The 15,139-nt window shown below is 40.7% G+C and overlaps 1 protein-coding gene across 2 annotated transcripts in view; it reads right to left on the bottom strand.

Moving 5' to 3' along the window:
• Positions 1-15,139, bottom strand: part of cdkal1 (CDK5 regulatory subunit associated protein 1-like 1) — a 422,084-nt gene that overhangs the window by 161,305 nt on the left and 245,640 nt on the right. For both annotated transcript variants that reach the window (XR_013962583.1, XM_080738605.1), the window contains exon 10: positions 11,865-12,010. Coding sequence is in view for 1 of the 2 variants with exons in the window: in XM_080738605.1 (XP_080594731.1) it covers positions 11,865-12,010 (146 nt within the window). In the remaining variant the exon portion in view is untranslated. The remainder of the gene's footprint in view (positions 1-11,864; positions 12,011-15,139) is intronic.

Below are 15,139 nucleotides of genomic sequence, written 5' to 3'. Positions count from 1 at the left end.
GGATTCAATGTTTGTTTTGTAGGACACAGTACCTGTGCTGTAGGATTCAGTGCCTGTTATCAATGTTGGATTTAGTGCTTGTTCTGTACTTGATCCCTGTTGCTCGGGTTGGAAGACAGTTTCAATACACACTGTATAGAAGCAGTGTTTTTTTGTTTCGTTTTTTTGCTTAACTTAAGCAACCTTGAGCGGTCTCTTATGCTCTCCCTACTCAGTGGAGGAGAGCACACCTCCAGTTGTTGCTACTCTATATCTGACGAAGTTAAAAGTTGGGCACCCTTGATTGCGACCGTCAGGGAGCAGTTTACTATGAAAACCTCCACCGTCCGTCCGTCCGTCCGTCCGTCCGTCCGTCCGTCACGTTTTGTGACCATCAACAAACGTCACACCTTTGTTGATGTTTAAATCGAAGAGTCTTGGTCAAATACTTCTGTTGGTTTCTGCACTGATCATCTATCTATAAATGCGACAAATCTCTGTCTGTCTGTCTGTCTGTTTGTTTGTAATCCGCGTATCTCGAGAACCGTTCGTCCCACCGGCTTCAGATTCGGCACGCGCGTTCCCCGCCGCCGCGCGGAGTGCAGTGCAGGGCCTCGACTCGACCCGACTCGCGGTTTTCCGAAACCGGCGCGAAACGTTCGGAATCTCCTTATGCGGAGCTGATTGTTGACATCAGGCTGTTCCGGAGAATGCGGAGCTGATGTCTGAAAAGGCTGTGACATCACGTACGCCACATGAGTCAACAAAAAATCAAACCTCGGTTCGAAGTGGAGCGGTGAATCTGAGCAGCTATACCCTGTGTGTGTGTGTGTGTGTGTGTGTGTGTGTGTGTGTGTGTGTGTGTGTGTGTGTGTGTGTGTGTGTCTGTTTTTGATTCTATGTGTTCTATATCTATGTTTTTGATTCTGTGTTCTAGATCTATGTTTTTGATTCTATGTGTTCTAGATCTATGTTTTTGATTCTATGTGTTCTAGATCTATGTTTTTGATTCTATGTGTTCTAGATCTATGTTTTTGATTCTATATGGTGTTTTTGATTCTATATGTTCTAGATCTATGTTTTTTATTCTATATGTTCTAGATCTATGTTTTTGATTCTGTGTTATAGATCTATGTTTTTGATTCTATGTGTTCTAGATCTATGTTTTTGATTCTATATGTTCTATATCTATGTTTTTATTCTATATGTTCTAGATCTATGTTTTTTATTCTATATGTTCTAGATCTATGTTTTTGATTCTGTGTTATAGATCTATGTTTTTGATTCTATGTGTTCTAGATCTATGTTTTTGATTCTATATGTTCTAGATCTATGTTTTTTATTCTATATGTTCTAGATCTATGTTTTTGATTCTGTGTTATAGATCTATGTTTTTGATTATATGTGTTCTAGATCTATGTTTTTTATTCTATATGTTCTAGATCTATGTTTTTGATTCTGTGTTCTAGATCTATGTTTTTGATTCTATGTGTTCTAGATTTATGTTTTTGATTCTATATGGTGTTTTTGATTCTTTATGTTCTAGATCTATGTTTTTGATTCTATGTGTTCTAGATCTATGTTTTTGATTCTATGTGTTCTAGATCTATGGTTTTGATTCTATGTGTTCTAGATCTATGGTTTTGATTCTATGTGTTCTAGATCTATGTTTTTGATTCGATGTGTTCTAGATCTATGTTTTTGATTCTATGTGTTCTAGATCTATGTTTTTGATTCTGTGTTCTATGTGTGTGTGTGTGTGTGTGTGTGTGTGTGTGTGTGTGTGTGTGTGTGTGTGTGTGTGTGTGTGTGTGTGTGTGTGTGTGTGTGTGTGGAGTGCGTGTGTGAGTGAGTATTGAGTGTGCCTGGCCTGCACAAAACAGCGCCCCTCCTTTAACTAGTGTGTTGTGTGTGGCCACTCAAGGTATTGCCAGGCTACGGACGGACGGACACGGCCAGCCAGCCACCCACATACCCACGGACATACCTGTCTATTGGGAGCGCTTTCACCGCTCCAAAAATCTCTGTGAATGTGTATGTATGTATGTGAATCTTGAGAACCGTTCTTCCCACCGGCACACGCATCAGAGTTTTCCGCAACCGGTACTGTGTGTGCAGAGATCTCCATATATGGGCATAAGGGGACAAAGGCAAACAGATGGTCAAAACGGGTCCTATGACAACAGGTATATTGGGGTTTGCATTAAAGGATGGGGCATTCATGGGGTCCGCTCCAAAAAAGAAAATAAAAGAGACAAAAACAAACATAAGACAAGCGACAAAGCGTGGGACTGGGAGGATGACTTGAATGATGCAGATTTAAGCAGGCTGTGTATTCTGCTTAAAGAAGAAACAAACAAAAAGCGACAGAGATCTCATATATGGGCATAAAATGGACGCAGATAAACAGATATCTCCATATACGGGCATAAAGGGACACAGACGGACAGATACAGAGATCTCCATATATGGGCATAAAATGGACACAAATAGACAGATATCTCCATATATGGGCATATGGGCATAAAATGGACCCAGAACTATATATGCAGTGATCTCCATATATGGACATAAAATGGACGCCGACAGACAGACAGATACAGATATCTCCATATATGGGCATAAATGGACACAGGCAAACAGATGGTCAAAACGGGTTCTATGACAACAGGTATAATGGGGTTTGCATTAAAGGGCGGGGGATTCATTCCCTATAACAGATATCTCCATATACGGGCATAAAGGGACACAGACGGACAGATACAGAGATCTCCATATATGGGCATAAAATGGACACAAATAGACAGATATCTCCATATATGGGCATATGGGCATAAAATGGACCCAGAACTATATCTGCAGTGATCTCCATATATGGACATAAAATGGACGCCGACAGACAGACAGATACAGATATCTCCATATATGGGCATAAATGGACACAGGCAAACAGATGGTCAAAACGGGTTCTATGACAACAGGTATAATGGGGTTTGCATTAAAGGGCGGGGGATTCATTCCCTATTTACATCGTTCTCGAGTTGGCCAGGTCGCCGACTAGACGCTGGGCCGCCCGAAGGGCGGCCCAGCTTCTAGTTTATACAATTCAGCTGTGTTTGCTTGTGTCATCATGATGAGGTCATAAATCAGCCATGCCCAAATATAGATTTTACGGGTTTACATGCTTACTCAGTTATTCGTTATGTGAAAGTCCTATGACGTCTATGATATCTGACATCATCATACATACATTCCCTTTTATGCCCATAAATGGAGATCCCCTCTGTAGAACCAGCCACTGACATCACTGTAATGTCAGGGGAACCAAATCCCTTTTATGCCCATATATGGAGATCCCTGTGATGCCAGGGGAACCAAATCCCTTTTATGCCCATATATGGAGATATGGAGATCCCCGTGTTGCCAGGGTAACCAAATCCATTTTATGCCCATATATGGAGATCCCTGTGAGGCCAGGGGAACCAAATCCCTTTTACGCCCATATATGGAGATCCCTTATGTCATCAATATTAAGCCCATATCTGTGAATATCTTTGGGTACCAGATGTCTCCATATATGGTTAAATGGTCCGATATACATCACTGGCCAGAAGACCAAGAAATGGTGCAACCTCGCCCTTTGCTTTTCTCCCTTAGGCATCTTACTGGTAGGTAGTTTAATGAGGAATGCAGTATGGTGGTAGGTAGGTAGTTATGGCCTTTGATGTAAGATTTTCACTTTCTAGGATAACTATATTTGCTATTCCCAGATGATGCCTTTTTAGGGTACCCCTCATGCCCATATATGGAGATCCCCAGGCTTTACTAATTAACATAAGTTTTATGCCCATATATGGAGATCATTGTCCCAATGTCATCAGATATATGGGCATAAATGGACACAGGCAAACTAGATGGGCTGTATGGATATCCAGATGTGTGATGTAAGTGTTTTATTCCAAATGTGGCACCCCACAGACATATTTCCAGAAACAAAATCCCTTTCATGCCCATATATGGAGATTTCTGATGTCATCAATCCCAGGCCCTGTAAAAAACATGGTTGCTATGGTAAACAGTTGGTTGCTAGGGTAAACAGTTGGTTGCTAGGGTAAGAAAACATGGTTGCTATGGTAAACAATTGGTTGCTAGGGTAAACAGTTGGTTGCTAGGGTAAAAAAAACATGGTTGCTGTGGTAAAAAGTTGGTTGCTAGGGTAAACAGTTGGTTGCTAAGGTAAAAAACATGGTTGCTATGGTAAACAGTTGGTTAGTAGGGTAAACCTTCAATGATTTATTTTTGACATCTTGTTACTAATCTGTCGGTAGATAATGCCGGTCTTATATAAGGGTCATTTGTGTACGGTGTGATGTCATACTGATGTCAGCAGTGTGACAGGAGATAAGCGACCAACGGTCGCTTATCTCCCGATTAGGGAGTCTTACTGGTATATACACTGTGTATATGATATTGACCTACATTAACTGAGCTGTATGATCTTCATTGATTGAAGCTGTACATGGATCTAATCCCGATGAAGCCTACAGTACATGAACCAAAACCTTTTAATCTGAAACATCAGAAGGCATAACGTGTGTGTGTGTGTGTGTGTGTGTGTGTGTGTGTGTGTGTGTGTGTGTGTGTGTGTGTGTGTGTGTGTGTGTGTGTGTGTGTGTGTCTATCTATATATACTGTGTGTGTGTGTGTGTGTGTGTGTGTGTGTGTGTGTGTGTGTGTGTGTGTGTGTGTGTGTGTGTGTGTGTGTGTGTGTGTGTGTGTGTTTTTAATAGTTAATCAACTATTGTAAATTCAGATTAAACTCTTCCTGGTAAACCTGACAATTGTGATCTTCATAAGAAATATTTCATGTGGTTCTACACACAAATCTATATGTATTATTCAACTGTACCAAGCAATAGGCATAATTAATCCTACTCATGCATGAGATCAGACATGGAGATTATCCTTGGTGTATACACAAAACAATGTTTTAAATCCTTTCTTATCTAGTAGCCAAGACTTTCAGCATAATACGAGCGGTCAAGGTCACGCATATTAATACACACATGCCTTATAATATACATATCATGTAGAGGCTACATTTTAATCCATGCATCTGCAGCAAGGACCTGTCAGGAATATAACTGCTTATCACTGGAACATGTTTCTTTTTCTTTCTATACATGCTTTGGGGTAGCGTGCATACTCTCACTTGTGGCCATTGGGGAGAGCAAAGCGCAAACATGTAGCCGGTGCCGGAGGCAATTCCCCTTCCCCCGTCTTGTGTATGTTCTGTTATTTGTTGTTTAAAAGTTGCAAAAGTGAAACTTTTACAATGAATACCCTTGTGAATTATAGCAGAGAAACTGCATTATCTCATCAATTTAACCTTTCTCATCTACCTACGAAGATATGAGATTGGGATTTACTTTTATCCGGGGAAATTTACTATTTGCAAGGAAGGGACTACAGAGATGAGTGCAGACGCAATGAAAGGGATGATAGTAATTAAACTGCCTATCTGATCCTCTCTAATATCATTAAAGGCACTCCGTTTTTCACAGTCTCCTGTGACAATCTGCAGTAAGTAATATGCATTCATAGCCACACATGTGGAAGGTGGAACGTGTGTACATCATTTAAAGCATCTGCACTATAATAGCACTCTTGTCACTCCAGAAAGTATTTTATCCAAGGTCATCCTACTCAGTTTCTCAAAGTGATGTGGAGAAGTGGACAACGGGAACACGTTTACAATTGACAATTTCAGGGACAAAATGTACAAGATGGTTGCACAGACGCAAGTTGTCAATTGTAGCCGTCGTGATTCCAGGAATCCACATTTGTGGCATCAACGGCAATGGTCTTCACAATATGAGAGAGAAAGCCAGAAGGAAAGCAAGAAAGCAAGAAAGAAAGCAAGCAAGAAAGCAAGAAAGAAAGAGCAGAGACAGATGACCAGAATAGGTACACGACACATATAATTAGAACACAGGGACCAAAGGCAAATAATACAATATGATTTTCCAATAAGGCAGTACAGTATAAACAGATCTGTAGCATGTCTTTGGTAGATGACAGTTTTGCCTTAAATTGTAAGCTTGTTTTTGTTTTACGGAATAACTATGTGCTTAGGCAATTGTTGAATCGCTGACTTTGCCTGTTCAGCTTCATTTAACGTGCCTATACTGTATATCTACCAGTAGCTTTGAAATTGAGTTGACAGATGTTGTTTTGACTTCACATCTGGCTGACGTCTGACTTCTTTTTGCTGGACTAGGCCTGACAGAGAGATGAATGATTTTAAAGCAAAACAAAAGAAAACAATTACGTAAAATATATTACGTAAAAATAAATAAGTGTTTTCATTTAAAATGTGTTAGCTTCCATTTTATGATTTTCTATTGGTTCAGCTGTCTCTTTATTTACACCACTCTTCATGATCTTTTTTTTTTTTTACATACTTTATTGTGTCAAAACATGCACATCATAACATTCTTCAGAACCTTTTTCGCTCTTTATGATCTTAATCTAAATTGATATGTGACTTTGCCATGTTCTGAGAAATGTGGTGTTATAAACTGTGTTATGAGAAATATGCAGTAATCCTGGTCCCTATAATGCCTCCCCCTGGCCAGCGCCTGATGGAGGGGAAAGGAACTGGTTGGAATAACGTGTTCGTTCCATGCGCTACGTCCAAACCGGGGAAATCCCCCCGTCAGGTGAAAAGAAGCAACTTGGACTACTCATGCATAGAAGTAAGCATGAGGTCAGTCCGTTGTCTACCCAGGCACTGGGTGAAAAAATGGGTTACAAAATCATGGGATAAAAATTATAAAGGACAAAAAAAAGAAATATGCTAATATGAATGAAGTTATTACTAAAAAAATAAAACAAATCACTCCTAGTGTGAAGTGAGCGTCCTGCGAAGCTTGGCCAATGTGAACCTGGGCGCAGAACAAACTTTGGACAAAGCCAGATGTTGGAGCCTAGCTCCTTCCAGGAGCACCGCTCAACGATGTTGGTACTTGTAGGTAGATTTTTAATGTGTCTGCCAATGCTGTATTTCTTTAGTAGTAGTAGTTGTTGTTATGTATTTATTTTAAAGATATTATTATTTAAAATCCTTCTATGATGTTCTTTTACAGCCATTCATCAACTCTCACAGCTTCCAAAAGTGCAATGGTACAAAGTACATAATCTCATAGGTATTATTTATGGACATAGAGAACAGATGTTTGCAGAGTCTCTCTTAAAGCCAACAAGCCCAGTTCAGGTTATTCATGACCAGACGGGTTCAAAGAAAAGCATGCCAAAACCAGGATCTAAAACTGGACAAAGCGACGAGGCGAGATGCCGTTTACTGTTTCCATGGCGACGCCTTTCTCCAGTTTTAAGAATCCTTATGGCCATGACAATTAAATATCGTATACGTTTATACAGTAAAGTGTTACAATTCAATTGGCCTTCGTGTATTCTAAATTTAATCAAACCATCCAGGCCGTAAAGAAAGAGAAAGTTGGTATAACATCTTTCAAAAACACACCTTCAAGAATGCGCGCACGCACGCACGCGCACACACACACACACACACACACACACACACACACACACACACACACACACACACACACACACACACACACACACACACACACACACACAGTCCTCAGATCAAAGCCAGTGTCAAGTCTTGAAGTAACAGAGACACTGGGAAACATGACAGAATGAGTATTAGTATCAACATTAGGAATTTGCTAGGGTTGTGAAATGTATGTGCATTAGGGTGGATCTTAAATTAGCTTTTTTAGATTTTCTTGAGTCTCACCCCCCAATTATGTTCCAATGTACAAAAAAATGCTTTGGTTAAAATTTGGTTGAATTTCAAGCATATTTAGAGGTAGCTCAATCAAGTCAAAGATTGTACATTTTATTGGTCAAAATCGAATTGCACTGCAGGCACATTTAAGTTATACATTACACATTATTCTGATACTAAGCACAGAAATTATATTTTTTAAGCTTCCACAATCTAAACACAAATCTGATTACATGTTTGTCATATGTCAAACCAGAATTAATGTATTGTAGGAAATAGCAAAGCAAAGAATGACAAATTGCTATTTTTCATTTAACGTGCACAGAATGACATGTGTTTATTGCACACTCTTCAATCATACTCACAACACACAACAAGCACACAGCCCCACTTCATTGTTTACCCCCAAAACCCTCGAAAGTCACTGCAGTATAGTAATTCAGTAGTTACTGATCAATTAAAGTTTGTTTACGGCTATCGGGATACTTGTGCCGATGGTACTGCACAATTTGCAGCAAGTATTGGAGTTGGGACTCATCTTTAGTAATGAGACCACAATATTCTTGTAGTAGGGCAACCCCACGCTCTGCATGATCACTGACAACATTCATCGCCTTCACTACAGCCAGAGCTTCTTGGTAGTCCACCCTGGGCTCCCACTCATCGGGATCAACGTCAGGGAAGTCATCTGGGAGATCCATCATTTTGAAAAGCGCCTTGGATTTGGGAAACACAAAATCTTCAATGTTCTTCCTTGCAATTGTTCCAAGGTCAACAGTAATTCTCTTCATATGCCCCTGTTCATCATCTTCATTTCCATCTTTCATGGCTCTCACCATCAGCCTCTTCGTTTGCACGCTCACTTGACTGTCAAACAATGCAAGTCCGACGATCTCTGGAGCCAAATGATTGGAAAACTTTTGAGAAGCAGCGTTAGACACCTCAGCATTTATTGATGAATATTCCAGCAATGATTTTAACAGCTGCCAAGTCATTTAGTGGAGCGCTGACAGCAACAGGTGCCATCATCCATGCCTTCACATAAATACAAACTGCAAAAATGCACAAATCCATGCATGCTTTTTCTTCCCTGAGGGTCAGTTTGAATTGGCCATGAAACATCCAGATCTTCAAACAATAAATACCGTAACCTTTGCCATCCAAAGGGCATGATGGGTAGCTCCTGGAGCTCTTTATTCATCAATAAATGCTGAGGTGTCTAAAGCTGCTTCTCAAAGGTTTTCCAATCACTTATGGTGAACAGGGGCATATGAAGAGAATTACTGTTGACCTTGGAACAATTGCAAGGAGGAACATTGAAGATTTTGTGTCTCCCAAATCCAAGGTGCTTTTCAAAATGATGGATCTCCCAGATGACTTCCTTGACGTTGATCCCGATGAGTGGGAGCCCAGGGTGGACTACCAAGAAGCTCTGGCTGTAGTGAAGGCGATGAATGTTGTCAATGATCATGCAGAGCGTGGGGTTGCCCTACTACAAGAATATTGTGGTCTCAATACTAAAGATGAGTCCCAACTCCAATACTTGCTGCAAATTGTGCAGAACCATCGGCACAAGTATCCCGATAGCCGTACAAACTTTAATTGATCAGTAACTACTGAATTACTATACTGCAGAGACCTTCGGGGGTTTTGGGGGTAAACAAGGAAGTGCTTGTTGTGTGTTGTGAGTATGATTGGGTTAGGGTTAGGGTTATGAAGAGTGTGCAATAAAGACATGTCATTGTGCACGTTAAATGAAAAATAGCAATTTGTCATTCTTTGCTTTGCTATTTCCTAGAATGCATTACTTCTGGTTTGACATATTATGACAAACATGTAATCAGTTTTGTGTTTAGATTTGTAAGCTTAAAAAATATAATTTCTGTGCTTAGTATAAGAATAATGTGTAATGTATAACTTAAATGTGCCTGCAGTGCAATTCGATTTTGACCAATAAAATGTACAATCTTTGACTTGATTGAGCTACCTCTAAATATGCTTGAAATTCAACCAAATTTTAACCAAAGCATTTTTTTGTACATTGGAACATAATTGGGGGGTGAGACTCAAGAAAATCTAAAAAAGGTAATTTAAGATCCACCCTAATGTGCATGCATGAGCACGCACGCACATACACACGCACATACACATGCTCAAATTACACCCAAAAAACGGATAAATCATGAGTCACTGTTGTGATAGTATGAGGGCACATAGAGTCAGTAGATGTAAAAAGTACTAATTTTTTTTAACTTTTTTAGTAAAAGTATCAATACTGAAATATAATAATACTCTGTTACAAGTAAAAGTCTGGAATAAAAAAATTACTTGAGTAAAAGTACAAAAGTATTGGCATCAAAATGTACTTAACACCTTCTAAGCCTGGCCGCACTCCCTCGGACTTCCTACTGGGTCCCCTCAGCCAATCGTCTATTCCCGTACTTCGCCGTAATTTATGAAATTAATCATAATTTTTTGAAAAATACAGTCGCAGGTCGTGCTCTGTCTCTTTAAGAGACGTTGTGCAATCAGATCACGTCAGAAACGTGATGACGTCATCGGCTGGCTCTGCCACTGGCTCCACGAGCGGCCATTACGTTCCCCTTCACTGTGTGTGCTGCAGCCTGGTTTAGCCCATCCCCTCAAGAGTTTCGACCAGACGACCGGCGAAATCAAGGCTTCGGAATGAGTGGAATACATGGAATTAGATCGATGTGCGTGCGACGAGGACGTAATGTACTTTCGAACGCTGTTTTTTCTCGCGGATTACCCCATCTCGCTCCATGCAAATGAACGGCAGAAATACAGCCAGCAGCAGCTTCTAAGTAAGTGGCCGCCCAAACACGTAGTGTGTGCACGTCCTGCTGGCTTGCACTGAACGACCCGCGCGCGTTGTTTATCATTTGGTGTGTTTGTTTTTTAAAATATGTTTATAAATAAAACGCTGATTGCACGGCAGTACCGGGGTTCAGGGGGTTCTGCCGCGGCTTAGAAGGTAAGTACCAAAAGTAAAAGTACTACAGTAAATGTTTGAAAATAGCAGATCAAAAAATTGCCTAGGTATACAATAGGGCTTAAGTGGATTAATGTATGTTTTATAATATAAATAATAATTTATATCTGCAAAGTAACTAGTAACTAAAGTTTTCAAATGAATGTAGTGGAGTAAAAGTACAATATTTGGATCCCAGATGTAGTGGAGTAAAAGTGAAAGTATTGGAATTTGGAAATACTCAAGTAAAGTACAAATACCTCAAAACTGTACAGTACTTAACTCATTCTGTGCCTATCCCGAACATGTTCGGGATATGTTCAATCCAAAACATTTTTTTTTTTATTAATTGACTTACCCTGAGCTGCTTGTAGAGTCGTGGGTGGTCCTGGCTCGTCCTACGCTAGCCAGCTAGCCATTTTACATGGTCCGACGATATATTCCATTAAAAATGGTTTAAAATACATTTTTGAGACCCCCAATGTTCACCGAATGTTCAGCGCCGCTTCCGGAACGTAGTCCAGTGTGCCTATCCCGAACATGTTCGGGATTTTTAATGAAATGAATAAAATGATCCGAGGCCTTCTGAAGCCTGAGCCTAAATATAAAATCCAGTGGTCCAAATCCTGGGGAAGCCATGCCGGCCGTGAGCCGCGAACATAGCCGCGAATCGCCGCCGAATCCAATGAAAAACCACATCTTTGGAGGCCCATATCTCTGGATTGTGTTTTTAGGGATGTGGCGCGAGGTTTATTTACGGCGAAATCGCCGAAAAATGATCTTTAAAATGACAAAATGGGAATAGCTATTCTGTTAGCATTATCATCCGGGACCTTTCCATGACGCGCACGAACGTGAGCACGCGCGTCACTGCAACGTGAGCCCCCGGATGCTAATGCAGTCCCCTATGGGAGAAAGTCTGGCATTCTTTGGTGCCCTCTAGGGGCTGGCACTGGTAGGGTTAAGTAAAATAATTAGTTACTTTACACCACTGCATAGAGTACAGTGTGTAACGCAACTTTAAAAAGAAGGCTCATCTTACAAACATGATCAACGTCCCTTTCCATGTCATACCTCTGCTTGAGGAAGTCCACCACCCTCCTGAAGTCCTCAACGCAGTACTCTCTCTTCATGTCCATGAGAACACTGTCTGAGGCCGACTGAACCGGAACATGGAGGAAGGCATACACACGGGGATGGTTCAAGATCTTGGCCATCTCCTACAAGGGACAGGACAAACATGTTGAAGATGGTAAATGTGCTTGCATGAAAATGAGAACATAATATGAGCATTAGTAGTGCAATTCCATTTGCACACATTTACAATTCCCCACGGCAAGTTATGTTTCTGTTTGACATTATTTCAGCCCGCAACTTCCTGAATGAACACACTCAACACCACCAAACATTTCTGAAGACAATGTTTAATCTTCCCACAGCACAGCATTCAGGTAATGGCTGATGGAATTAGCAATTCATGGACAGACGCCTGTGGGGGAATGAAGCCGGCGGATGGAGTTAGACCAAAACAACAGTGGTGTAATGATAATATTAATGTTGGTCACGTTTCACATTCATTGACAGTAACATTCCTGTTTCCCACTGAGTCCATATGACAGCTGGGGACCAAACAGACAGCTGCTGGAGAGATGGACACATCTGGATGGCTGGAGCACTCTCGTTTTTTTCTCTCTCTCCCCCGTTCTTGATGTGCATCCCTTGATCTTCCCAGTTATCCATCTCCCGTTTTATTTCCCCTCTCACTCTCTTCCTTTTCCTTCCCCCTCCCAGCCCACTCCATCCATCCTCCATCTCACTTCATTCCATTCTCTCTATATATTCCCAGAATAGCCACATGATAGAGTTGGCACAGGAGAGGTGAAAAAGAAGTAAGATTTAATTTCATCTCCATCTGGAAATGAAATCTATCTCCCTCAGAAAGAGGAGTGAAGAAAAGAGAAGGGGGGGTAGAGAGAGAGATAAAGATATAAAACATTGGCAGAACGTTTTGTCCCATCGATTTTCAACCTTTTGCCCAAAAGGCCACAGAGAAGCACGTAATGCTCTGTGAACAATTACCTCTTTAACTAATCCACCAAGTGCAGCGCATAAAACACAACACCAAGCACACACTAGATGTTCTGGAGCTAAATTAACATTATTTGTCAAATATGAACACCCCCTCATTTCTATTCACTGGAAACCGCATTTTTCTTTGTGTAACATGGAGGGCATATATCAGTGTGGGTGATTCAAAAGCTGCATAATCGGTGGCCACGTTAGTTTCACAGGTACAGCGGATGCTTAAGCACCCTTCATAACCATGATGTGAAACTGTGCTCTAAGCGGGGTTAAGGAGCAGATGCTCATGATGTAGTTCGGTCCCTTCCACTACAGCTAATACTAGGAGTTTCTGAGCCACATTCACTCCACAATATTGGGTCAAAAAGTGTTTTCCAATATGGTGAGGCTTGTACTGTATTTCTACAGCATTGTGTGTTGATGAAAATTCCATTTGCAAGGCCAACAGACAAATAGTAAATGTGGCATATGTGCGAGCCAATGGCTCAGGGAAATGAGCAGTCGCTGTGCTATGGAAAGGTTAACTTATATTCTGAAGAGGAAAAGTGACATCTACATATGATAGGATTTGTAGGCATTTTACCCTTAGGGACGTTGACATGCTTCGAAAGGATGACAATGGAAATACCTCATAAACTGTTGTGACTGTTGTGTGTAGAATAATTAAATAATCCATTCAGCGAATGGATTACTTTTACCAACTCTACCTCGCCTGATATCATATGCTCTGATCAACTTCACATGGGCATTATTGGTGTTTAATTCCACAAATACACTGAACTACCTCATTTGTAGGCATGGCATGTTTACATGAATGAGCATGACAGAGTGTGTGTGTGTGTGTGTGTGTGTGTGTGTGTGTGTGTGTGTGTGTGTGTGTGTGTGTGTGTGTGTGTGTGTGTGTGTGTGTGTGTGTGTGTGTGTGTGTGTGTGTTTCTAAATACACTGTATCAAGTGGAAGACTAAGAGTAAGAAGACAGGCACGGTTTGTTTCATTCTTCTGGAGCAGAAATGGGTAGACCACAGATGTCATGTCTTTCTGATGGCAATAATCAGCGTCCTATCATTAACATACTAATCACCACTAAAGAGAAGAGAGAGAGAGAGAGAGAGAGAGAGAGAGAGAGAGGGGAAGAAAGAGAGTGAAAGAAGTAATGATTTAATGATTTCCTACAAGAATATGCTGATTGCAGTCCGTCTTCTCAATTAAAATCCATTGTAGAGTCCTCCCTATTTCATTCACATATGCACACACACACACACACACACACACACGCACACGCACACGCACACGCACACACACACACACACACACACACGTGTCTCAGTTGCAGCACACCACAGGGGGTTGACCAGTGGAAGCTCCAAATTAGAAAGAATTAATTTGGTTGGAGAATGGAGCCTGATTGGTAACGGATAGAAATCAGCCTGCCGCACGAGAGAGAGAGAGAGAGAGAGAGAGAGAGAGTGTGTGCCTATATGAAAAAGGGGGTAGTAGTAAAAGAGTTCAATTAGATGAGGTAGGCGACAGTCTGCAAGTAAATTGAGAATTATTGTGGTTTTGTGGTTTCAGATTTCTGCAGTACGGAAATTGTTTCTTTTATTAAACAATTTCCAGTTTGGATGCCACAGCATCACTATGGCATAGGAAAAGAGGTGTGAAAATGAAATAAAATAACATATTAATTTAAATAACAAACTAACCTAGCCATGCATTCCATAGTTACGGCCGAATTAAACAGGAAACCAATGGAGAGCCGCTTTTTCCCGTTGATGTAATTTCTTGTGTTCCGTTCCAGTGTGATTTATTTTTTATTTTTTACACCAGATGGGGCTGTTCCTTAACTTGTGAGAAATGCCGAGCTAAGACGTAGTCTGGCGGTCTGGGCGTTCAATGGCTGTAAATGTGTTAATTTGTCTTGATATAATACAACTTGTGCATCTACGTATAACGCCTATAAGTGCTGGTAATAATTACATAGCAATACTGTATTTAAATTGATTGATTGATTGAAGGCTTTATTAGAAGTTTGCATAGGAAAATGTACAGTTTCATGACGGCACAGTTCACTGGTACAAGGTCTACTAAAAGGAGATCCATGAAAAGACTAAGCTTATTTCAACAGGACACCATTTAAGTATCTCATATAACATTGAATGACAGACAAATAGAACACAGTACTTTCAGGTGCGCCATTATATTAATACCGACATTAAATTGCCTAGAGACAAGCCTCTTCGTGGTCCGTTGGAGGAATCTATTATGT

The sequence above is a fragment of the Nannobrachium achirus genome (genome assembly GCF_963921795.1).
Source record: "Nannobrachium achirus genome assembly, chromosome: 2".
In the NCBI taxonomy this organism is placed as follows: domain Eukaryota; kingdom Metazoa; phylum Chordata; class Actinopteri; order Myctophiformes; family Myctophidae; genus Nannobrachium; species Nannobrachium achirus.
The sequence above is the reverse complement of the archived record's forward strand: the minus strand, read 5'-3'. Positions and strand labels throughout refer to the sequence as shown.